The 26,676-nt window shown below is 42.8% G+C and overlaps 1 protein-coding gene across 1 annotated transcript in view; it reads right to left on the reverse strand.

The window, feature by feature from the left end:
* The window catches only part of nfatc1 (nuclear factor of activated T cells 1), a 41,783-nt gene that overhangs the window by 2,252 nt on the left and 12,855 nt on the right, over window positions 1–26,676 (reverse strand). The window contains exons 6-9 of the mRNA XM_010745969.3: window positions 26,273–26,413; window positions 15,969–16,024; window positions 12,625–12,757; window positions 9,228–9,848 (exon numbers count right to left, since the gene is read on the reverse strand). Coding sequence (XP_010744271.2) covers window positions 9,228–9,848; window positions 12,625–12,757; window positions 15,969–16,024; window positions 26,273–26,413 — 951 coding nt within the window. The remainder of the gene's footprint in view (window positions 1–9,227; window positions 9,849–12,624; window positions 12,758–15,968; window positions 16,025–26,272; window positions 26,414–26,676) is intronic.

Below are 26,676 nucleotides of genomic sequence, written 5' to 3' on the forward strand. Positions count from 1 at the left end.
TTTATGTGCTTCTGGTGGAGTTTGAAACACTGACTAGAACAGCTACGATTAGCTGTGTTTGCTTTCCAAACTTCTTTTTTAGTTTTCAGGGGGCTTTAAAAAATAAACTTGCATAAATTCATTTACTGGCAATGCAACAAGCTGCACAAACACAACATAGACAAAGCTACTGTAGCTAAAATGTTTGCAGACGGTTCCTAATTTACATATCTAGCAGACATGTAAAGCAACATTAGCATTTAAAAGTCCAAAAACTCACTCTCCTTTTTATTTTCTCTGACGGAAACATCCGGCTATTTAGCTGCTAAATGCTCCACTATGTTCACCAGATACTGTAGTCACTCACTGTGTCTGTTAACCATTTGGCATTAGGGCAGGTAGCACACAGTGAGTGGGGCTTATCGGAGAGAGATTTTTGGCTGTAAATAGCTGCCACATGCTGCGGAAAAAAGACACTGATGAAAGTGGTGAGAACCAAAACAGTACGAGGAAGATAAAAAGATGACATCTTTATATATATATAAATATATATATATATATATATATATTATATATATATATAAAACTAATTAGCGCAGCTTTAAGGAACCTTTTTCAGCCGCTGTGAATACAATTCTCCGAGCTCTATAGGGCCTGTTATTTCCTCTGAGTCGACCTAATAGAATCACTCCATATCCGAGATCCCCAGACCTTTTTTTATCAAGAGAGATGATGCAACCTGCTGCCGTCTCTGAAGGATCCAGGTGCACTTGTTTATCTGTTTTTATCAGCTGTGTTCTTTGGCTGACGGAGGTGGGGGTGGTGGTGGTGGTGGTGGTAGTGGTGGTGCAATCGAGCAGACTTACTGAAGGTAAAAACCCGTGAAACTATGTAAATATCAACGAGAAAATGACAAATCGCTCATTTCTTCCCCCCACTCTCTCGTTAAAGAGGGATTGAGAGAGTTCATTTTTCACCGGCTTTTATTGCTCTTATCTGTGAACTCATTTATCACTTTGAAGAGATAATCTACACAGTTCCTCTCTCTATAATCAGATTCACACTTTTTTAATCAGCCTCCAGGTTTCCAGGATCAGGCCCCTCACTGAGCTTGCACAAGGATGAGAAATGTGCGAGGGTAAGGGGGGGAACACCCCTGGAGCTGCCTCCCCGAGAAACAGAGCCAACAAGGCCGAGGGAGGAATTCCCTTTGACTGACTGGACGTTGGAAAAGCAGCCTGGAAACCTGAGATTCCTCCTTCCAAACAATGGAATTACTTATTTTATTTTCATCGCTTGCAGCTTAGCAGCCCTTCCCCTTCGGTGACCCAGCTCTGGCACAGCCGTTTCCTACCAGAAACACAAGCTCGCTTCCTATCACGAAAAAAAAAAAAGATGACGGGGGCGTACGTGCCTCGCAACAATTCAAAAATCTTCAGGATGAGGCTGCCATGGTAAAAAAAACACAACATTAATGTGTCATAATGGCCTTAGGCTATTAAAAAAAAAGGAAACTGGATCCAGAACCAGAACAACAAATCATCTGAATTCTGACTAAAGCTGTTTACAATTACAGAGCATGGGGCGATATGTTACACTCGTCTAGACATGAGGTTAATGTGTTTGGCTTGCTGATTGACTGCTATTAATAAGGGAACAGGAAGATCTCTTGAGAGGTTTGATAACGGTTACAGCAGCGATCTCACACAAGTGTGTCACAGAAACACATGGACACATTGAAGCTATTATGCGACCATGAGGAGAGGGTGAGATTCACAGCAGCATGTCTTTGTGGAGGACTTGGCAAGCGTGGAAGACACTCGTCAAGACGGCGGAGACGTTTATATTCAGGCGCTCTGCATCATTTATGATTTAGCTAGAGGGCCCAAAAAATAATGATAAACACATCGTGTATGTTCAAATGTTTATTTTAAAAAAGGGGGCGCTACAACAACTCTGCAGACAAAAGGTCAGTTTACCCGTCATGAGGAGGACCACTCAGACTGTGAAAACAGTTGTGTAACGTCGTCTGTGGCTCTGGAGGGAGTCTGCTTTACCAACTGAGGGTCAGGGGTTGGAAAGACTGGGAGAACAGCATTCTGGGAAATGTAGGATCCAGTGATTTTTACATACGAAGGACTAAATGTCAAAATATCTCAGCCTCTTTTAGATCTGCCTCTTGTGAGGCCTCCAACTTTATGCAGGTATCTGTGGCGTCACCCACAACCTCTGCCACCTCCTGGCAAAGACATGAACTGAATGAAGCCTGGTTGCTCAAACAAGCCACCTGTCAATCAAAGCGTCCACACTGTTTCCTTTAAGCCTTAATATAATGTGAACAGGTGAGTTGTATATAAATTCACCCTCAGTACAGTTGTCATGAACGGGGAAATTAGCTACAGAGATCAAAACTGTTTTTTGTACCAGGCTGTAAACATGTTTATTTCTGCTGTGAAGTCATTTTAACATGGGGACTTATGGAGACTGACTCACTTCTGGAGCCAGCCTCAAGTGGACGTTTGAGGAACTGCAGTTTTTTGGTTCTTTCTATGTTGGATGTATTGCACTGCTATGGAGGTTGCTTGGTTGCATGGTCTTTTACACCTTGCAGGTCGACATTAGTTCCAATCATTTCCAGCACACCATCCAAACAGTAAATGTTATTGCATGATTCATTTTTTAATCTAGGGACTTTACTAAAGACTCAGTAATGGTGCATTCAGGGACACTCATTCATCTAAGAGTAGTCTGCCCAACAAAAACAACAGTTGATTATTGAAATATCACTTTTCGTGCTTTTTGTTTGACTTCTTAGTTCAACAGCAGACATCATAAATACAAAAGTTCTAGTTTTTTTTAGCAAACTGACTTTTAAGTCTTGGATGTGAGACCTTGAATGCACGACCAAGGTGGTCTCTTCTCACAGCTGCTGTGCCGTGCAGCAATAATTAAACTTTGATTAATAAATAAAGGTGGTTAACGTTGATAACTGTGAAGAATAAACAATCTCAAATAGGTTTCAGATCTCTGCAAGCTGCTGAAACAAAGACTCTGTGTTCTATACGTAACGGGCTAAAACGTGCAGAGCGACCTTTGTTTTTGGAAACGTAATATATCATAAATAAGTGGGTAAACCCATGTGTTCAATATCCGTATGAAATACAGTGAAGAGAATGAAATCTCCTCCCTAAATGAGGCTTGACAGGAGTGAATCAAACCTAAACCCTCCAGGCTTTAGCTCCACTTTCATCAGGATCAGTAGTAACTCTGTTATGGTAACAGTCAGATTACAATGGCCTATTTTTCTGTGTATACAGTAATGCAAGATGCTTTCTAACATAGCTCATCATCAGGACAGCATGCTGCCACCAGCCATGTGAATGTGAGAATATAACCAATATTACCAAAACACATACTTGAACCAGAAGAAATAAACACTCAAACCTCATCTCCACCCTCCTACAGTGTGTCGTTCCGCTGCCATGTGTGCTCTTCCCGGACCAGACTGAACTGACTGACCTCCTCTCCTCTATTTGATCTGGCTTTGACCTTCTGCGCATCTGGAGGTGGAAGGATATAATCTTTGAGTTCAAACCTCAACGGGGAAGTTATTACACCGACTTCTCAACGCGCACATCGAGCCTGGGCGCCGGTTGTAAATTTAGGACATCAAGACATTGTCAGACCTCCACATCGTGTCATCACCTGTCCGGGTAGGCTATCAAAATGACGGATGAATTATGGCGTTCAGATATTTTTCCGTCATGTGCCAGATGTGGTGCAATAGCTTGCACATCATAATGAAATGGTAAAAAAGACAGAAATCAGTAGTTAATTCTGATCTTAAACAAAGGAAGGCAGTAAAACTTTATCTATCACCCCGCCGAGGCCACAACATTTACTGTTTGTGCCGTCGGTTGCCATGGCCCACTTTTCGTTGTGCCGTCACATTTGATGTGGAGGATCTAATTGAAAAAAAAGTCAATCTATTGATCTCTAAGTGCGCTTACAACAAAGTCCTAAAAATACGCTCAGCACCAGTGTGTCATGTGTCCCCCGGTCACATCGATTCGCTCAAGAGACAGTTGAGTGATAGAGACGCCAACATCAGCAAACGCTGCGAGCGAGACGACAGATAAACTCTTGAATTCAGATTTTTTTACGTGATCATGAAAGAAAGACTGTTCGGTCATCACAAGGTTCATTTTGTGTCTGTTCTGGAGGTTTCCATCATATCATGTGATCTTCATCAGTAGATTGTGTTTGCCCAGCTCAAATCTTTCTATAATTTTTAAGGACTTTTTGTCTATGTTGGCTCAAAAACTGTTTAGTATTATGACTGTGATTTGATAAAAGCTCCACAACAGCTACTAAATGGACCTTGTGGTAAGACTGTTTCCTCAACTGCTGTTTGCCTAAGGCCAAAAATGAACTTCAACGTGGACAAAATGTCTTTAAAAGTGTTTGTAAAAGTTGAAATTTGAACATCTATGATCCAGTGACGATTGGGTAAACTCGATCTTCTGAGAGAGATCGTATGATATGATCAAAAGCTCCAGAACAGCTACCAAATGGACCCTGTGGTGAGGCTGTTTCCTCAACCGTTGTTTGCCAAGGTCAACAATGAACTTCAACATGCACGAAAAGTCCTTAAAAGTGCTCGTAAAAGTTTGAAATTTAAACATATACTATCCAATGGCCACTGGGCAAACTCTACCTGCCGAGGAAGATCATGTAATATGATTTAAAGCTCCAGTACATCTACTAAATGGACCTTGTGGTGAGATTGTTTCCTCAACTGCAAATAATTAACTTCAACATGCAACAAAAGTCCTTAAAAGTGCTCCTAAAGGTTGATATTTAAACATCTACAGTATGATCCAATGCCAACTGGGCAAACTCTATATGCTGAGGAAGATCATGTGATATGATTTAAAGCTCCAGAAAAGCCACTAAATGCACCATGTGATGATATTGTTTTTTCAGCTGCTCAGTGAGGAATGCAGTATATACATCATTTGTGGTCATTTCATTGAACAGTATTACTCTATATTAAAAGCATGCATGAAAAACCACAACCATCATTGATTAACCCCATTGCATTGCTATTAATTTAAACACACTGCACTGCAATGTTAGTGGGTTAATTTGTCTCAAACTTTACAGTTATTTAAGAGTCAGGAAGGTCGAGTTTGATATGAAGTAATCCAGGAACTGGTTTCCTGTCCCATGGAGGTCCACAGCAGCTGGAGCTGACTGATACAGCTCGGCTCTCCAACCAGGAAACCCCTGAGAAATGAGGAACTCCCAAACAATTAGCTGGACAGCACTGTTCGCCTCATTAAGGGCTGAAACGCGTCAACGCAATCCGGCCTGTAATAACACAATACTACAGAGGAACTGATCAGCTGGCGAGATATTCAACAATCCATCTGAACGCTGGGAATAAATCATCACCGGGGATTAAGAGCTGAGACAATAAGAGAGAAAATAGGTTGGGGGGGCAGAAAACACCACAAATCTTCTCCCCCCCTTCCCCATTTACTGCCACGTCAAGTCCAGGCCACAAGCCACGAGATGTTCTTGGCCCATATAACGAGGCTCCTACTGGGTTACTGCAAGTCAGTCCCACAGAGCGGTTCTGTAGTTCACCACAGACGCTGCCAATTTTCGTTTTAACCCAGGTATTATTTAAAAAAGAAAATGTCTGGATAATTGCATTTTGTAGCGCTGAAGAAAACAGAATAATAGAAAGAGAGAAGACGTCAGCAAAATAAGACCGCAGTGACAATATTCTTTCATGCACAAGAGTAACCAAACCTCACTGCTTTTGTTGTCGACATACAAACTGTACACACACTCCCACACCTACAAGTCAATGCATGGAGTCATGAACGATTAACATACAAACTGTTCTGTCCTGAATTGTCTCCAGTTGTTTTAACACAAGTTTAAAGGTCCAGTGTGTAAGATTTTGGGAAGTGTATTGGAAGAAGTGTAATATAACCATAGAACAAGTGATTTATATCTATATATGAAGTCGGTCCTCTTCCAAGGCTTTGAAGGGAAGGGTGAGGCGAGCTGTATTCAGTCGGATGCGATCTGCAACTTCACCACTAGATAGGAACGCAAAAAAAAAAAAAAAAAGCTAGGCAGGTTTATTGGTTTCAACCAAGCAGCAACCGCCGTGGGTGTGAAGTGAAGTCAAAAACTGCAGTTCCTCAAACGTCCACTTGAGGCTGGCTCCAGAAGTGAGTCAGTCTCCATAAGTCCCCATGTTCAAATGTCCAACTTCACAGCAGAAATAAACATGTTTACAGCCTGGTACAAAAAACAGTTTTGGTCTCTATAGATAATTTTACCCAGGCTTCATTCGGCCCGCCGATGATCAAGGTCAGAGCCACGTATTCTGAGCTTCAGAAGCCTGTAGGTGATGTCATGCATACGCTGTCTATGGTATTTACATTACATTACAACTTTTCTTTACCTCCCGTGAAGCCGACACATCTGAAGGCGGAAAACTGAACTTTTTAAGTAAGGTCGTTGTTGTATTGAATTACATTGTACGGTTGTTTTTCTTTCTGGCCACTTGTTGTATTTAAAATTGAATCAATAACTGTAACTGAGGATAAGTAATACATACCAGATGTGGACGTTACCAAAAATAATAGCTGGTAATTCATTCAGAACCATAAATGTGACAACATGAGTAAAGTCCGGGTGAAAAGGCTTCACGTTTTGATCGTGCAAACTGATGATGAATATCGCTTCTTTTTCTGTGAGCTGTAGCTGCAATTAATTTGAAGAAGCAGGTGAGTTTACAGTTTAAAATCAGATTCAACAGAGCCTTCAGTCAGATATCGGTCCCCAGTTCACTCTCAAATACTTTTCCTATGATCATCTAAAGTCTCTGCTCATCAATCGTGCTGTTCTGACATCTAACAAGGCCACGACACGCCGTAAAAAAGCATTCCGTAATGCTATTTGGCTCGGATCTGACTTTAAAATGCACATGTTTTGCTCATGTTACCTCATCGCTGACAAAAGTCTTCGGCACACTACTGTGCAGCATAACGTATGGCTTTGGCCACCTCTTCCAGACTTTGTCTCTGAGCCAAAGGGAAGCATGCAAACCTCTCCAGTCAGCAAGTTTTATGGCAGCGTGGCCGGCCTCCATCTCCCTTTAGTCTCAGCAGCCGTGGAGTTTAAACTGTGCACCCTGCAGGCTATCGGTCAAGCTCGGGGGGCCAGACAACACGATTCATACTTTCCATGAGCAGACATGTTTGTGACCACTCGGGGGGACGGTGTGAAAAAAAAAAGTGTAACAGAAGAGAGATCCTGATGAATACGAGAGAGCTGAACAAACAAAGGAAAGATATGAGACGAGAGGGCGACAACAAAGTTGGTGTGGCAGATAAAAAAACACCAGACTTCATGACAGGATACTACTTGACGGGATAAGTGGTTAAACCTTCATGGGTTTAACTTATTCACTCAAATGATTTGCATCAAATTGCTCTGGAATTAAATTAAATTGCACGACATTAAATAAATAAACGCCAGTGATTCATCTTAACTTCTGGCAATAATGTACAGACGGTTACTCAGTAAATTAAAGCCCACAGACACAAAAACGATCCCGTTTTCATTTAATATTTGTAACGAGCGTCGGTGTCTCAGCTCCCTGAAAGTCTCAGATGTCGCCGTTTGGGTTTTAACGAGCATGGCCGACGTGAAATTACAGTAACACCACACCTGAGCGAGGCCAAAAAAAAAAAAAAAAAAAAAAAAGAAAGTCGTATCAAACTCTGCCAAAGCTTTTAATGAAGTGAGAAGCCACATTAAGTTTGGAATGCTTAGTAAAATTTCCTTCAATTTGCCAGTGAAAACAAGTGTAATTGGAGGCCCAGCTCCTCAGAAATATCCATTATGGTTATGGTGGTGTGCTTTAAAAACTACACCTGGTTTGAAACAAAAAGAAGCAGCGGTGGCACCACGTGAGAGCATAATTACAAATCAAATCTTTAGCTCAAACCAGCCAAATATCCCGGCAGACGGGGGTTAACAAGTGTTAATGTATTTACCCAGACTGTTCAGAGGAAGTGGCATGGGAGCAGTCTGAGTCCGACAGTCTGCGGCCCAACAACAGAGTCTCGCTCGCCATCGCCAGGAAGCTCGGGCCAGACGATTCAGCGGGGGCTCTGGTGTCGGATCAAAGCACCGCCGCTCTGTCCACTGATAGCCACTGGTTAGTGTTTCTTCATCTACTGCACTCCTTTTCACCACACAGTCAGGGACTGTTTCTTTTTTGCCTCTAGGAGGATCATTTATCCAATTTATTTCGAATCACAGCAGAGCGCTCAGCCCCCTGATCCTCAGCGGTGAACGCAGAGGGCCAGAGCAATGAGATCATGAAGTTTGCGCTCCTAAAACTCGGCTCTCTCTGAGATAAATAAAGGAGGGTCACAAAAACTGTATTTATTATAAGTCATTCTGGGTTTACAGCCATATATATCAAATACTACACCAGCAGGGTTTCTTTGATGTAGTAACTCTTTAGAAGTTAGACGACGAAGAAAGCCAAAGAGCCACAAACGTGTGAGAATATCTAAGTAAAGCTGTATATCCTTTGGCACATTTATTCACTCCTACTCTTCCTGCAGTGGCAATGTTTCACAATATAGACAAGGCGGTGTGTTACCCAACAGAAACACCCACTGAAGACGTCCTGTTACAATAAAACTGATGTGTCATTGTGAAATCTAGTTTATTTTTTCAGTGTTCGTTTGTTTGAAATTTGGTTTCTTGCACAGAGTTACAAGAAACAGGTCGCCCTTTTAGATATAACGTGTTAAATGAGCTTTGGATGGAGCCTCGCTTGCTTTTCATCGCACAATCTCCTCATCTATCTCTCGACAAGAAAGCGAACAAGCACATTTTCCCAAAACATTAAACTATTCCGATAAATGACAATGAATGAGGAGAATTTTCTCCAAAACAAAAAGTTCAAACTGAGGTTGAGGCCAAACGTTTCAGCTCCTGGCGAGGTGATCGGTGAGTCATACTCCCTCTATGATACCGATCAACAATCCTATCAGCACCTGAAGTATTACAGTCATTATATGCTGGAGGACAATAAAAAACCTTTTTGTTTAGTTAATTAGGGGGTTGGATGGGTTGTTCCTTTAATAATTTTTTCCATGCGCTGGATTAGAAAGCATCATTTTGTAGAATAAAGTGCTCACCATCATCAAGGTACATCTGGTCCAGCTCCTGTGGCTCTTGTTTGATGCTGACAGCAAGAGCCGGTGGGCTGCCGTCCTCCTGAAGGGAGGCCCGCCCCCTCTCGGGCACCTTGGGCTGCTGCTGCTGCTGCTGCTGCTGCTGAGCTCCTGGGCTGGTGCTGCCTGGTGTCATGCAGTGGGTCGGAGAGAAAGGGGCGTCAGTCGGGGTGGATGGCTGCGAGGTCGGGGAGGAGGATGAGCTGCTTGGTGGGTAGAGGTTAGGCGGCTGGTAGCGCCCGGGTGTCTCCTGGATGATGGAGATGTGCGGCTGCTGGCCCGGGTGGTGGACCGGTGGGCCGGCCGGAAGGCACTTGGAGAAGGGCGACGGCGACAGGTCATGGAGTTTGGGGCTTGTGCTCGGAGAGGACGAGGCGGGCAGCGAGGAGGGTTTGGCTGCCAATCTTTGCTGGCTTACGGAGTAAGCTCCGCCCACCACACACGGCCTGAGGTCAGAAGTCAAACCCGGGGTCATGACCTGAGGGGGGAAGTATGGCTTTGGGTGCAAGGACAGGCCGGGGCCGTGCTGGCTGCACACCAGCGGGGCGTCGTAGTCGTCATGTGGCTCCGTCTTTATTGTTGGAACTGAGAGAGGAAGAAGGAAAAGCTAAATGAGTAAACACATATTCCAACCTTCCTGCGAAGTGTGAGAGAGAGAGAGAGTGAGTGGGTTTGTGGCTAGGATACCCGCTGCCAAACAAACACTCTCATCAATGAGACTCTGTGTCTGCGCCCGAGCTCTCCCACCCTGCCGAAAATATTCACAAAAGCAGAAAAAAAAGCAGGAAAAAAGGGATGACTCATCAACACGAGAAACATCCAGCTGCTTCTATAATAAAATGCCTATTTTCTTTGGACCCCACTCTGGTGCTAATATCCACTAAATGTGTAATATGAAATATGTTGCTGTAACAGCAGCTCCGTGCTCAGCAGGGTTCAGCAATTTAATATAAATTACTGCTCACTCATTGAGACAAAGAGAAGAAATTTAACCGAACGTGAAAGCTGGGTTGTTTTTTTATTTTTAAAATTTATTTAAAAAACGCACAAAGATGTGGCAGAGGAGAAAAAGACAAAATGGAGGCTTCGGCTTCGGGCGTTTGAGGATTGTGGTTATCGTATGAGCAAGAAAGACACGCTGAGTTCAAATGAGGCAGGGCTTGTTCTCAGTCGCCGGCCACCCCGTCCAGATTCCAGCGCAAAAACATGTTGGACGGCCGAAAACGTGGGCCGCCAATCTGCTGCAGCAGCTCCTGACACGGCATCAATCTCATATAACAAGTGTTTTCAGTCCAGTTACAAGCCAACGACGGCACGGCTCTGACCCCGAGCTTCATCACTGCATCACTTAAACTGGATCTAGTCCTACTTTTCTATGTGCCGAAGCTGGTTTAGATCATGATGCGAAGCATGTGCTTGAAATAGAAGCAGAAGTTGTAAATTATTCTTCCTTCTGTGACTCTTTTATTTCACTTCACACACTCATTTAGTTTTTTTGTGACTTTCTCTTGCTCAGGGAAACCCCCCTTTTAAATCTCGCAGGCTTAAGAAAAAAGAAGAAGGTCTAATTAGACTAAAAAAACAGCGAAACTAGGACGCGTCATGCCTTGGTGAAGCTTCGACTGTAAAAGAGGAACTGCGCTGAGATGATTGCACCGACCACAGCGCTGAAAATAGCACACGCACCCCTATTTTCAGCCCGTTTTCAGGAAGTGTGTCGCTCTGCCTGTGGAGGATAGGCACAGAAAAAGAGCAGAAGAAATGCAAATGTGCATCGAGAGAGTGTGCCCCTGGGTTTCCGGAGTACTGTAAGGGCCCGAAATAAATCTGTTGTTTTTGTAGGAGCTGCTGTAACACCTGCTACAGCTGCAGCTGCAACAAAAAAAAAAGTTTGCAGTGATTTTTGACTTGACTTTCTCCTTTTTTTTGAAGACTTCCAGATCAACCCGAGCTTCGCAGACTCTCACCCTTTTTAGTGGCAGACACTGACCAGACTAGCTGTCCCTCCCCTCCCTCACAGTCTCTGCATCCCGAGGACAATGCTCTACTTTCACAGTGGGGCACTCCGTCGCCCACGTTACAGGGCTGGGCCAGTTTGCTCTTGAATCGCAGCTTTGAACCACCCACTGGATTTTCGCTCCAAGCCCAAAGCGCAATTAGCAGTGGTTTTTACATTTCAGTTGGTGGGTCAGTGTTTATATTTAGCTTGGCAATAGGTTCTCTATTCAACTAACATGCTTTTCCCATGCCCCTTCCCCACCCATGTGTGTCCAGTCATCGCAGCGTTCATGTAGCTACAGGTACGGAAAACAACAGATTTTATAGATTTTTTTTACAATGAAGGAATAATAGCATTGCTTTGTTCCTCCCAAGCAAACCACCAGACAAGGGGGAAAACAAACTGTTTGTTCTCGTCCTCAAGATGTAAGATGCTGGCAGAAATGTTTCTAATTAGTCTGGGATATGAAAGAGCAGACGGAGGGTGGTGGTGGTGAAGTGCTGCGGCGATGACAGGAGCGTTAAAAAGAAAAAGGCAAGAATAAGCAAAGGATGTGCTGCTGAGGGCTCCGAGGTGCTGAGGAGGTATTTTCCGATGTCGGTGACACGTCTGTATGAAAGTTTAACGTCTATGAAGCGATGTGGTGACAGGTTTGTCGCCAAACGTCAGCCAGGCACCAAACTCAGCAGTGACTGGCTGGCAGCTACTGTGTTGTTGACACTACAACACCTGACATGACATGTCTAACATGTTTAAAAAGGACCAGTGTGTTATTTAATAGCATCTAGTGGTGTGCTGTAGTTGGAGCCAACTGAATACCCCATCCCTCACCCACTCCCTCCAAGCATGCAGGAGAAACTAGGGTCTCTGCAATGTGAAAGTCCCAATCCGGAGTGGTTAAAAGGACCAGTGTGTAGGATTTAGTGGCATCTAACAGTGTAGTTGCAGCCAACTGAATACCCCTTCCCTCACCCACTCCTTTCCAAGCATGTAGGAGAAACAGTGGCTGCAGAAGTTGCTGCTGTGGAAACATGGCAGACTCTGTGGAAGAAGACCTGCACTCTATGTGAGTAAAAAATAAAAAACATAACCAGTTGTCGAGTTATGAATATTACATTTTGTAAATAGAGCCCTCTAAACTTACACACTGGTCCTTAGATTATTTTTAACTACATCCAGATCCTCAATTAGCTGAATATTGAATTACATTATTTACATTTTTCCAGTGGTGCAATTTAATCAAACAGTTAGTTAAATACACAGGAAAAGCAGCTTCATGCTTCACCACCCAGTGCCTTTATTTTACGCCTTAATATCTGTTGTGTGTGTCCTGTCAGATGTGGATGAGGATGAGCTCTTTACCGCTGGCAGGGACGTAGGTGAAGCGCTGGTACTGGCTTCTTTTCCTCTTGCCGTTGCAGACGTAGAAGTTCACGTGGACCGGCGTGGAGAGTCTTTGGTTTCGATAGGGAGGAATCTCGACGAGCAGCGAATTCTACAACGAAGACAGATGGAATAACTTGACTGAAATCAAGTCACACATTCATATAGTTTGTATAAACAAAGAAACAATGTCTAGTTTATTGCACAGTATGAAGATTTTTATATCTTATTACTTCGTATGAATGTTAGTTCTCCTGGTTTTTACTCTTTTGTATCTAGTCTGCCTCTTGTGCTGTTGAAATTGAATCAATAAAGTGTTATTTTATCTTATCCTTATATATGAATAGGGGTGGTTGCATAAACTGTAAGAAGAAAGCTACTTGTGTGTTCTTTATTCATCACTTCACAGATTAATGAATTAATCTCAGGCGTACGGACTTTGAATATGAAACACACATTAACGCTTGAGGTTTTTGTGGCTTAAGACGTAGAAACATTTTTATTTTTTTTATTGTTTTTTGTTTGTTTTTATTTCTTTGTCCCGTTATTGTTTTCACTTAGTCGTCTTTCCTTTGAATTCGTAGCCTTAAGTCGTGTGTGTTTTTCTGGGCGGTGGATAAAATTCCAAAAATCTGGTTGTAATCTCAAAAAAAAATAAAATAAAAACAAGGGAGCCACAAAGAGACCATGAAGCGAGGTTATAGAGAGCTACGGTTGTTTGCACAGTGAATAACTCAGCTGATGTGAATAAATTGAACTTGGGATTGTCCAGATAGTTTATTTCCCCAGCAGAGCTCCCTGCTGTCTGAAAAGGGAGCGCGAAGGAGGCGAGGAGCGACCGTGTTCACGAGTTCATTCTGTGGCTATATCAGCCCCATATGTGTGTGCGAATATACATGTCTGAGGCGCTGCGCGGTAGCCAGGGAGGAAGTCATCTGTCTGCAAAACTGTGCTCTGGATGACGGCTGGCCCTGACATGTACAGGTGAGAGCAGAGACACGTTGTGTTAAATCACTTCAGTCGTAAAGTCAAGTGAAGCCAGATGAGACTTTTTTGACTTCTCTCATTCACCTCCGTCTGTCCTGTCCTTCAGAGAATTAGCAGATAAAACTCTCTGGAAAGGTTTCACAGTTTGCACAACGTAAACTTTAATTGCATTCAGACCTGAACAGAAATTATCTACGGCGTTTCCACTCGTGTTGCAGCTTGTCCAACACGGTGATTTACTGATAAAAAACAGGCTTAATTTTTCAATCCAAAACATGCTCGGGTGACATCATTCACTTATTTTTCGAAAGTTTTATGCGCGCACATGTTGTGTTATAAAAATCAGCCCGCTGAGGACCAGAATGAACCTTCAATTTGTGTAAAAAAAAAAAAGCAGGAGATGCTCTGACCTGACAAAGTAATATCGCTCATGTGGAGGGGAGGAGGAAAAATGTGACAAATTAAGCATGAAGAAGCACTTTTGGACTCTGTAAGTGATTTTAGGTGATGTATCTAATTGTAAATAATGCTTAAAATTAAAGCTAAATCATCCCTCTTCTCCCCTCATCTGCGTCTCCTCTCTTGGGTCGAGGTCAGAGTGTGTGTGCAGGTGACGGAGGCGGTGAGGTATTCTGAGTTTTTGCGGTTGCGGTGGAACAGCAGAGGTTAAACCTGGCCAAGGCAGCGTCAGTGTTTAAAGTGGGACCAGTCCAGCAGACTGGGCTAAAGAGAGGGGGGGGAGGTAAAAGGAGGAGAGGGAAGGAGGCCCTTTGTCTATTCAAGCAGACAGATGTGTCCCAGCAGTCACTATATGTGAGTGTGTGTGAGAAAGAGAGGCAGTGTGTATGTTTTGCAATAGGAAGAGAGTGGGAGCAGGTGCAGTGCCTCACATATAGACACCCTCTAATCCCCTTGTCTATCTCCCAGACTCCCACCACTCCGTCTCTCTCTCTCTCTCTCTATGTATGTCTCTCTCTCTGTCACAGGCCAAGACAGGACACACTGCCAAGCACAAACTCCCACAGGTTGAAGGCTGAACTTTTGAAAACCTTTTCCACACGTTTCAAACACAACACTGCTGTTCACCTCCACCCTCCTCTGAGGGCTTCAACCCCCGGGCCGAGATAATAAAAATAAAAAAAAAATCTATGCTCTTATTCCAGTTTTCACTTCTGTGTGTCTGTGTGTGTCCTGTCATGTCTGCACGCTAAGTATGCCGTGTGAAGTTACAGCTCGCAGCCTGGCTCAGGTCTCCGGGGGTGACAAAATCTGCCGTTTGTACAATCACGAGCAGTTTGTGTCCAGATCAAACAAGCAAGATGGAGCAAGAACTATTAGATCAGGACGAGCAGAACTAGTTTTAACCTAATTTCTTAAGAATAGAGGAAATAAAATTCATTTATGCAACTGCGAGTTCATTTCCAGGAGTGAAGATGTTGAAAATAAAAGACTATAAAGGGTTAAAATTAAAAAATAGTTCCTCCAAATTACAACGAAACATATTTTCTTATTTATTTCCAATGCAGGTTTAAGTTACAGCCAGCAGTGATTAGCCTAGCTTAGCACAAAGACTGAAAACAGAGGGAACAGGTAGCCTGGCTCGGCCATTTCTGTCACCATAATCAAATTGTGTGTGAACAAATACGATATATATTGATATAATGTTTCAGTGAACTTCTTCTGTGTTACTTTTGAAAGCAGCAAGGCTGTTAGGTTGGTTGTTAATTCATGTATCCTGTCTTAAATTTAGATTTTCTGCAACTACGATTTCATTTTCAGGATTGAAGATATTAAAAATAAAGGAGAATTAAAGGGTTAAAATTTAAAATCAATGGTGATTAAAGTGTTGGTTCCTTTTCTTATTTATTTGCAGTGGTATCTAACCATGCAGATGATCCTTCTTGGATGTTTTCAAGAAGGTAATTTGGATTTTTTGTTCGTGGCGCTCACAGACATGTGGAAACAGTTTCATTGATCCTGTATCATATTGCAGACATTTCAAAGCTGGATGTCTGAAAATCAGGGCAAATGAAACCAAAATATATCTGCACGTTTGGTTATCATTAGAGGTAAATGAGAAAATATGTTTGTTTTTTTGACTTTAGGGTGAACTTTGAGTTGGATAAAATGCAGAAATATTCAGGAATATTCATAAATCAGCCGTCTGCGTGGAGCTCTATTCGCTCTCTGCTTGATTTAGACGTCAGCCTGTCAAAGACTGAAAATGTTTTGCCACTTAAAAGTTTGAGATTGAGAACAGCTGCTTCATCCTCGGTGCTATAATCCTGAAATGAGACCAGATTCGTCACGATAACAGCGTCACACGCATCACTTACAGACTTTGAGGCGTCTCTATCGACCTTGGCCTCGGTCTCCCAGAGGTGGTGACCATCTGAAAGGAAGAAAAACAAAAAGAGAGAGTTTCTTTTTAGTGACAAAATCGGAAAATAATGCACCTACTTGGATCCCAGCAGAAATGAAGAAATGGAAGGAGCATTGTTATTATCATCTGTTACATCAGTGACTTATAAAACAGCCACAGAGAGCCGAGGGTACCGCTCACGTCATACTGTCTGACTCGCCGCTCATGAGCTCATATCCTCAGTCTAACAAAACCTGAGACAGAAAAGAGAAGACAGACAAACGGAGAGAGAGAGAAATCTGATGCAATCCTAAAAACATCTGAGTCATACCAGAGAGATGAGCGACATCTTTGGTGGATGAGAGAAACCTTGACTTCATCACTGTGTGGAATCCCAACATGCTCGAGCAGCTGGTCGACTCATTAATACACGACGACTGGAAACTCGCCTCGACTCTGACTTCTTATTTCTTCTTGCGTTCTCATAGGAATATTCCTGTTATCCCCATATAATGATTGTTAAATGGTATTGGTATTTGCTCTTTTTTTTTTTCCCTCCTTAAAGTGGCCACAGTAAAGAGGCTTTCCCATCAGGCAATAAAACAGAGGCATCATGTGAGATGCCGGAAAAGCCTTGTTAAAAAAAAAGAAAGTTTGATTTTGATATTTTGCCCAATGAGGTACAAGTAAAACTATATTTTATGTTACCAATTTACAAGACACAGAGGGAAACATTTGCAATTTCTTTACACCCCTGACTCATTAACAAGGCCGTGAAAACGTCTTTACGTGGAAACCAAACTGTAGTTTGAAGGAGAAAAAAAAAGGTCAGCTGCAGCCAATCATTCTTGAAGTAAATTAACTGAGATACGCGCGGCGTTGCTCAACAGGCCGTCTGCAGTTTGATAAGTGGAGCGTTTGAATTGAGCAGACAGCGCGGTGTAGATGGACGGGGTAACACTCGGAGTTGTGAGGTGGTAGAGATGGAGCGAGGTGTATCTTGGCGCTGACATCTTCTATTATGTCTGAGGAGACACTGTTGAACTTCCCCTCACCCTGTTCGTTCTCTCCCTGTGTAGCACTGAGAAGTAAATATCGGGTGTAACACCTAAAAGAAGAGAGGCGAGTTTTGTAGCCAGATCTCTAAAAGATTAGGCACGAAACGTGTTTGGAGATGCTGTCTATACGCCAGTAACCAAAAATAAAGCGATGAATGGCCGAAGGAGGAGGAGAGGCTCAGCTGGGCTGTGAGTCAGTTTTAAATACATACAGACTCTTTGAGTATGTTTGGTCACTTTTCCAATGCACCTGCCGATAATAAGTTTGTGCAACCGGGACACAGTTATAGTTTTAGCCTTCGAATTTGGAAACGTTTTCTGCAGACCTCTGTGTCTGAGTATTTCAAATAGCACCTGGCAGACGGAGGATTCAAAAATATATCTCTATCCAGTTATAACCTGAACGTTTCAAACTGACATTATTTATACATTGATATTATCATAGATAATAACCTGAACCGGGTTTTTGTGCGTGTTTATGGACCAGTCTGGGGCAGAACATCAAATGAAAGAGTTTGCAGAGCTGCACCAAGTTGTAGAAAAAGTCTATACGAGAAGTTAAGAAAATATATAGTCATTGCGGATACAATGATCAGTTCTGGGTGAAAACTGAACCTAAATTAACTTTAGATTAGCTAATTCATGCAGACTCCTGTGGCAGATCTGGCTGGTTGTTGCCTGTTGCGCGTTACTTCATTGGTTGGTGTTGTGAGTTTGGCCCGGATACATGCAGCATCGCTGGGTTGCCACTATCTGAGTGGATGTGGATTTATAGCTTGGAAATTTACTGAGGTATCAAGACAAACGTGTTAATTTCTGACATATAAATGATGTAATGTTACAAAGCAATGGTATAACTAACGATTGGGGCCAACTATCTAATGGTAACCAAAGCTAAGTCGGTCTTCTTTGGTGTTGGTGATTTGCAAAGCCGGTTAGTATCATGGAGCCAATATCCCAAATAACATATAGGACCTTTACAGATAGTAACATTAATCTAAACATGACTGTAATTTATATTCCAACATTTTAGCATTCACCCAGGATGATGCACAAGAGTGCAAACGCAAGCAACAAGATGCCGACTGCAGTTCACCTCACAGCCAGAGGTGTCCATAGTTATTCACAAGGCTTTTTCTGAATGTTACATAAACATTAGTGAAGAGAGACAAAAGGCTTCTAGTTAAGATTCGTGACTTAGCCACCAGACTATTTTCTTTCTTCTTAAACAGGCCTGGATTCCTGGTGACAGATAAACCAGATTCTGCAGCTTTGAACCTCCCAAAAAAGAAATCCCACAAAACAAACAGTGGAGATTTTCTTCTGTTTAAATAAATATAAAGTTAGGTAAAAAACAAAAAAGTACAGCATTTTCTGGACACCATAAAGTAACAATCGTGACTGGCCCAGTCACGGCAAGGTGCAGACAGCTGGCGTGCAAGGAAACACACACCAGCGTGTCGTACTATGAGTCAAATATAACAGTTGTATTTCATGTTCCCGAGGAAGCCTACATGTAAACAACAGAAATGAAAAGGAAAACAGCTTGTCATACAGGAAGTTGTACAGGATCTCTGCTGGTACACGGTGCCCTGTGGGTATTTTAGTTTTTAAAGTCAGATTCTACGTGTGCAACATATGAATAATTTATTATATCAGACTCAAATAACTTGTCCAAAAAAAGTTCTGATCAAGTTGATCAGAAAAGTTTGGATTTCAACTCCACCAATGAGATCATTTCTTCCTCGGTTGAAGCATCTCTGTCTCTTAAAACTGTTTGTTTGACTTCAATCTCTCTCTCTCTGTCTCGCTGACTCTCTTCACTTTGGGAACCTCTCCAGAAGGGAAGCCTTCAGCAGCCGATGTCGATCCACGGGAGGTAAACATGTTTTTCAGATCTTCCTCTACGTCTGCTGCGCTCGCTCGCTCTGACTCACATCATTTTTCACATCAGCGCAGAGATAGAAGAATTAAATTTAGCACTTTGTCTTCAGTGCCCGGCTACCTATTGCCAGGAAACTTCTCGAAAAAAAAAAGAGCTTTGAAAAAAAGCTGAATGCGTGGGATGCCTTTTGTTTGAAAAGAGTGTACCGGATAATTGATAACCACAGAATGTAATTGATAACCGCAGAATGTTCCAGAGTTATAGGGCAACATCTGCACAACGCCTGCACCAATCCAATGAAAAACCTTCAGCAGCAGCAACTCTCCAGTTCCTCTCCTACCAAGTTTCAGTGAGCACAATATGGTTTCTAACTCCCTGGCTCACTGTGCTGGATAATATCCAATATTATCTAAGTTAAACAACTCAGCCTAAAACCTCTCCCCCCAAAAACCACCCCGACCATATAAACCCAGTACCCCTCTCCAACTCTCACAACGCCCAAACTCTTCTCGCCTTGGCCGCGTCCCAGCCTCGCAGAAGTCTTACAATTCACATTTCGTTAGCAATGGTCTATACAAATCATTACTTTCTCAGAACAGACATAACACAGAGCAGTCAATGGCACAGCGGTGGTGTGCTACACAGAGTCATGGCAGCTGAGGGGGATCAAACAATATACAATGCAGTTATTTGTCATGTTGGGTTTATAAAAGGGAATCAAACAGCTCCTTGTGCTCCTTAATTGGAGCTGGGTGGAGTGAAACTTTGGTGCCCAGAGTGAAACAGCGGGGTGGCGTGTGCCCAAGCCCTCATAACATACAGTAAATATAAACACATGCTCTACCCAGGCCCATGTGGCATGCTGAAAGAGTTCCCTTGTCCTCTGACTGATGACTGAAAAGTCGTCCTTCCTGCCGCCCTGCAAACACGCAAGCCGCTGCGGTGTTGGCGGGAACTTGAGGTGGGGGGGTGGTGTTGGCGACTGAGCTCAACGCCGAGCTGATAAATGGCGGTGGAGGAGCAGAGTACATCCACTCTTCAGCAACAGCAACGCTACTTACAGCTACAGTGGCGCCCGTCACTGCAAAAAACATCATCTGGATGCAAGGCAGCGCTTTCATCAGGAAATCAATCTCTGGAGTTTCTCAAATTGGCCTGGGATTTTTTTTTATGAATCATACACTGTAATTTATGAAAACATAATCCCCGCTGTTTATGCGGCTGTAATTGATTTGTTTATGAAAACGGCCATTGTTCTCAGAAGTGTCGGAGGCAGCCAAAACCGCTGAACGACTTCAAGTGGAAGTCATTGTTCTGTGAATGCAACCGAAACCCCTCGACCGCCCCTCCCTCCAAGATAAACCCACTGCTCGGAGTTAGCAGGGCTCACCGAGCTACCACAGGGCTCATGTTGAAACAGCCTCATTACCGCCGTCTTGTTCGCAGCTCTCATGGGCTTAAAGACGGATGGTTATCTGTAATTTTCTACAGGTAACTCCAGACACCATCTGGCAGCCTTTGCAGCATGCTAATCCCCCCCTCGCAGGTCAATTTACTTGCACGGCCTCTTCAAGCCAAGAGCAATTAGACATGACAGGCATGGAGAAGCTCGTCCAGGTCGCTACTTGTTTGAAAAAAAAAAAAACGGACAGGTGAGGAAGACGGTTCAACAAAAACACGGCCAAATCGAGGCCGAGGAGTTGGCGGATCGGAGGGGGGGGTCGGCGTGGGGGTGGGTGTTATTCGCGGCAGCTGTCCAGTTCAACTGGCCAGATGTGAAAGTGCTCTTCTCACCAGAGGGCTTCTCCTCTGCTAGGATTTCCTTCAGGATCTCTCGCTCAAATTAAGCTATTATCAATCATGGCGGGGAAACACTGAGCAGAAAAGCACACTTTGTTAAAAAAGACCCTGAAAGTAACCAATAAAAGAGGTGCTACACAAAAGTACTTATCCACACACTGTATGTAATATTTTTTATAATAGTCGTGTAGTTTCTAAACTAACACTCGTGTGTTGAAGGCTGCTTGTTTTATCTCTAACCAAACTGCAACCTCTGCGTCAGTGAAATTAAGTGAAGCAGTTCCTCAAACGTCCACATGAGGCTGGCTCCAGAAGTGAGTCAGTCTCCATAAGTCCCCATGTTCAAATGTCCAACTTCACAGCAGAAATAAACATGTTTACAGCCTGGTACAAAAAACTGTTTTGGTCTCTGTAGCTAATTTCCCCGTTCATGACAACTGTACTGAGGGTGAATTTATATACAACTCACCTGTTCACATTATATTAAGGCACTTTTATTTGATATTATTCTGACATCTGCCTAGCAACTGATTTGACAAAAGACCTAGTTACTTCTTCCAACAGGAAGAGAAGCAACAAACCTTTTAATCTTTTAAGTGTCAATTTATACTTTTTTAACTTGCACATGGAAATATTTGGATTGAGCTCCACTCGAATGCAGACGAAAGCTAAGTAAGTGTACCTTTAAACTCAGACTATCTTGTTACAGTTACGTAAGTTTACTCTACTTTTGTTTATGTTACTTGAAGCTGTGTTTTATTTACTTTTGGTTTATTTAGTTCAGTGTAATCCTATCGTATCCTCTCCCGAGCCTACACTACACATACACCTGTATTTACTGTATTATATGCTTTGCTATAAAGATACTAAAGTAATAAACTTTTACAGAGCATCATAACAGAACTCTGCTTCTTCTTCAGCTAAACAAACCATAAAGACTAAAAGTTAGATGAGCTCACAAATAGTCAGAAAGCTGAAAAGCAGCTGATGAAAGCTGATATTTTGGGGATACATACACCAGAACTCCCACAGTCACACCACTAACGAGCTCCGTGTGAGTTTATTAAAGTTTAATTTGTATTTGAGTGTTCACGAAGAACACTAAAAATCACTCTCTCTTTCTTTCTTTCTTCGGTTTCCAGCCTGGGTTCAATCTCTGCGCCTCACACTCTTCTGTCTTTCATTTCGATTTGGATTTCGGCACTTTTAGTCTTTTACTAACAGACAATAAATCACATTTGAGAACTCATCCAGCAGGCGGGGGGAAAAAAAAGAAAACAGAGGTGAATAAAGGACAGCAGGACCTAATTTCCCAAATGGAGTGAGTGTGACTTATCAAAGACAGCATCTTCGGGGCAGGCCGGGGGAAAATAAAAGCAAAGTGAGATTGAAGCAGGTTCAGATTACAGGCTGATGTCTGCAGCTCAGAGGTCGTACAGTAAATCTCCTATGACTGATTGGATGTAACGGGGAGTGACAACTGAACTGATGCTATCTCGGTTATTTCTACCAGGGAGGCGGCGGCGGCGGCGAGTGCGATAGAGCAAAGCCGACACGCAGTTACTGTTTTCAGATGTTGTGCTCTGACTGAGGAGCAGGTGACAGATTGCGTCTCCGTGGGGGAAACGAGGGATTTCCTTCTGCATGAGTCATGGGTAGCAACAACAACACACTCGAAAACATGAATATGGAACTGTACACCATATCACCGTCACCGTCTCTTCCTCTCTTTCTTTGTCTGTCAGACACAAACACACTTAAACGTGTCTGTGTGTGTGTGTGTGTGTGTTTCCAGCCGAATCTCATTTGTCAGCAGAGTGGAAACATCATTGAGACCATTGGACACTAAAACAGAAACCAAAACAAGTTAGTTTTTTGGCAGTCTCTTAAGGCTGGGTGACCCATCCGGGCCTATAATGACAAGGGAAACTCTGACACACACACACACACACACACACACACACACACGTCTTGTAAGTACAGGATACATGCAAACACACAACAAGTCAGTGGCCACATGTTCTGTTACCGCAGCTTTGTTGAACGGTATTTTGTGAGTGTGCTTTATTGGAAGATTTGCAGGAAAATTGTCCATCGGTAAAATTAAATGCTTAAGCCCTTTATGGCATCCAATCCACCGCTGTGGATTTATGAGTTTGATCGTTAAACTCTTTCTCAGAGCTGTGTTTGGCATCAATAAAATAACAATAAAAGCATATTGAATTTCCACTTTCTATCAGCTGGACGCGAGCGAGGACGTGAAATCAGGAGGGTTTTTTGTTTTTTTTTTAATATGCAAATGTCGTTGTTGTTTTGCATCTTTCCATAAACTGTGTCTTATTATACCAGTGTTGCCACTTCACCCCAGAGATTAGTGATGTCTCTACTTGTCTACTGTATCTATTTACCTATCTATATTTATACAGAGAGCAGCTGTAAAGAAGACCCGGTACGATCCGTGGGGAGTCCGACAACTCGCAATGAGTTAATGAACTGAGAGCTGGTGGCACAGAGGCAGCTTGGAGAGAGAGACGTGGAAGGATGGAGGGAAGCAGAGGGAGGGCAGTGTTGTGGAAGCCTGGCTTAAGGGTGTTTCCATGGTAGGATTGCCCAGGAATCTGATGCTGGTGCCAGACGCGGGGAAACCCTCATCAAAAACAAGAGAGCACACCCATCGACACCAGTCCAGAGCCTGCACATGGCCCTAAAGACAGTTGGATTCAGATCTTGAACAGAACCAGAGCAGCTACTGACCAAAAACAAGAGTGTTCAGTCGATTATTTGTTTCTCTTTGTTGCTACACGACAAGCTGCCCGCTTCCTTTTGTCCTTTAGGTTCGAGTTTTAGGTTTTTTCTTCTTTTAGAGGTCAAAGTCATCGGTTGAACTTAAACTTAAAAGTTGGACATTGATGGTACAAGAAGATAAAATGATCAAATATGTTAAGTTTAAAAGTTTAAAAGTTTAATGTAATGTGTGTTTAATGTATTACATCTATATCTATGTATTTACAACTTTTTAAATGGAGACATGAAGAGTAATGAGCTGCTGGAGATTACTAGAATTCAATATTTTGAATATTTCTGAACTGAGGAACTATTTTTCATTGCTCATGTATCCTGTAACCGAGCAGTGGAGTGACGCCTCAACCCCCAAAAACTATAAGTATTATAACGTTAAACTTTGCTTTAATCATGAACTCAAATTATTTATAATTCTTTGGAAGAAAAAACTAAATGGAGGCCAGCTTTCAGTGGTGGAAGTCTAAATCCTCCAATAAAGTAATAATATCAGTATTATAAGTATTATCAGAAAAATAAACTTATCAAAAGTATTTTACGGCTGTTAATATCTTATTAATATATGTAATGTTTGTGATTCATATTACGGCTTCATTAATGTGTAAGTTGCATTTTATTGTTGCAGATATTTACAGTTGAGCTCGTTTTAACTCACTTTATACACTGTTATTGTAGTTTAATCAAGAGCAATGCATCATATCTGTAGCGTGGTTGTCCTGTGAGAACAATTATTATTAATGAATAGTTTATTTAACTGCAGAAGAAGGAGACTTTTCTCGATCCATGAGGGAAATATCAAAGTTCTTCTTTTCATTCATCTTTTTTTGTTTGCTAACTTAAGGTGTGGTTCTACAGTGAGTTTTTAACTGGTTCGACTGGTAACTGCATGAGCAAATGAGGTAATCATAAATCATAAGTTATGAATCATAAATCAGAGACGGATGGCTATTTTTCAGGCTCCATTCTCTACAATATCTGATGAAATGAAGAAGCTCAGTGAGTTCACGGTGAGTTGTGTGTTTACCAGCTAAAAGGATGCAGGAGGAGATTTTTCTCCAGATAATTTCATTTCTAGGAAAAAGAATTGACTGAAGAACCAAAAAAAACAACAAAAACAAAACAATGGAGTACAAGGCAAAACCACAAATCAGCCTTGGTGGGCCGTTCAGCAGATGGAGAGGATTGAAAACAGATCCTGAGTCTTCCTCCTGGACAGGTGAGTAACACGACGCCTGCAGCTGTTTGTTTGCACATTAGCATGCAATGCAAATGTCTGCGTACAGTCCACGGAGGTGCAGGTCACCGTGGACGTCACTGTTCATTCTCCACCTAGAGCTTCTTATTATGAAGACATAACACTACAACAATAACACATCGGTGTATGAACTTGAAAGGAAACACGTATAACCATGTGTTACCATGGTGATATTGAATTGTTTACACAGAATGGAGTAAAATATATTAAATACGATTATTTTGTGTCTATTATTTAATTAATTATGAGCTTCTTGTTGTCCAGATCGACCACATGGCGTTGCTGAATGACGCCTGGTTGCTCAAACAAGCCACCTGTCAATCAAAGCGTCCACGCTCTTAATCCTGCATAACTTTAAGCCTTAATATAATGTGAACAGGTGAGTTGTATATAAATTCACCCTCAGTACAGTTGTCATGAACGGGGAAATTAGCTACAGAGACCAAAACTGTTTTTTGTACCAGGCTGTAAACATGTTTATTTCTGCTGTGAAGTCATTTTAACATGGGGGCTTATGGAGACTTACTCACTTCTGGAGCCAGCCTCTAGTGGACGTTTGAGGAACCGCCTGTCTTTACCACTTTTGTCCACAGGGGGCAGCCAAAAAATCAAACAACTGGTTAATATTGTTATTGTCTCCAGACGCCGCTCTGCCTTTAAGAAACCTTACTTCACTCTCAGGACGTGATCGGCATTAATCAAAGAGGTCGAGATGAGGGGAACAGACCTGTGCTTATTCAATCATTTCTTGTTTTGACAAAACAATCTGACTCCTCCATTGTACAGAGCTGGATCAGTGGAGGTAAGGAGGGGAAGGGGGGGGGGCACCGAGGCGGCCTTGAATTCTTCCTTTCACAGGTGGAACAATGAAAAGGCTTCCCTCTTTCTTGAATGAGTCACAGGCTGATAGGATCACACGTGTTTACATTGCTCAGCCTTGGCCCAAACTGTACCTCACGTTGCTTTGCTGAAGCTAATCAAGGAAATTGCTGTTTGTAAACCTCCTCGTATCAACATCTGGGAGCAGTCCCCTTCTCCCTCCAAACCGAAACGGCTTCAAGTCAGAAAAAGAGAAACAAATACTGACGCATCACACACACACACACACACACACACACAAAAGTGCACGTGTCCACACTACGTGCACAGCCACCCACCCACACACACACACACACACAACACATGCTGCATTTGTGATCCATTCCTCTGCTGAACAGGCAATGGAAACTTCTGCAAATGTAAATCTGCTGGGTTAAAAATACAGCGCATTAATGTGCACCACATGTGGCACTCTGGCAGGATGGAGGATATTTTGACGGCGGGGGGAGAGAGACGGAGAGAGGGAGGGAGGGAGGCAGTCCTGGGGTTTCTCCAACAAATGGGAGACACACACACACATACACACAGCTGTACCGAGACGACACGGCTCGAAATCCAGATCTTTTTTAATTTATTTATTCATTTATTTTTGTTTTTTTTACCTTGAGCCTTTTCCACGAACACCACCTTGGAGTCGTGCTGGAAGTTGTGTCCGTCGAGGAGCATCCTCTCCCCTCCGGGGGCGGGACACGTCTCCAAGCTCTGCTTATCCACCAACGGCAGCTCCTGGGCCGATCTCTGGGCTGTGGGAGGGAGAAGAGAGAGAGAGAGAGAGAGAGAAGAGAAGCCGGGCCTCATCGTTACAGCTAATACACACCCACTCCCCATGCAGACCTGAGCATCCAGACTGAGGCTGAATCACTACCTAGACAGCTTCCACAGAGCTGCCGGTAAAAGCTGCAAAAGCTCTACGTCTTCATGTTAGAAGCGAGGGAGAGAGGCTCCTGTGTCGTGTTTATTTGTTTAACTCAAATTATGGTGGATGTTTTGTCTTAAATATTTGGTT

This window comes from Larimichthys crocea, chromosome XIII (genome assembly GCF_000972845.2).
Source record: "Larimichthys crocea isolate SSNF chromosome XIII, L_crocea_2.0, whole genome shotgun sequence".
Classification (NCBI taxonomy): domain Eukaryota; kingdom Metazoa; phylum Chordata; class Actinopteri; family Sciaenidae; genus Larimichthys; species Larimichthys crocea.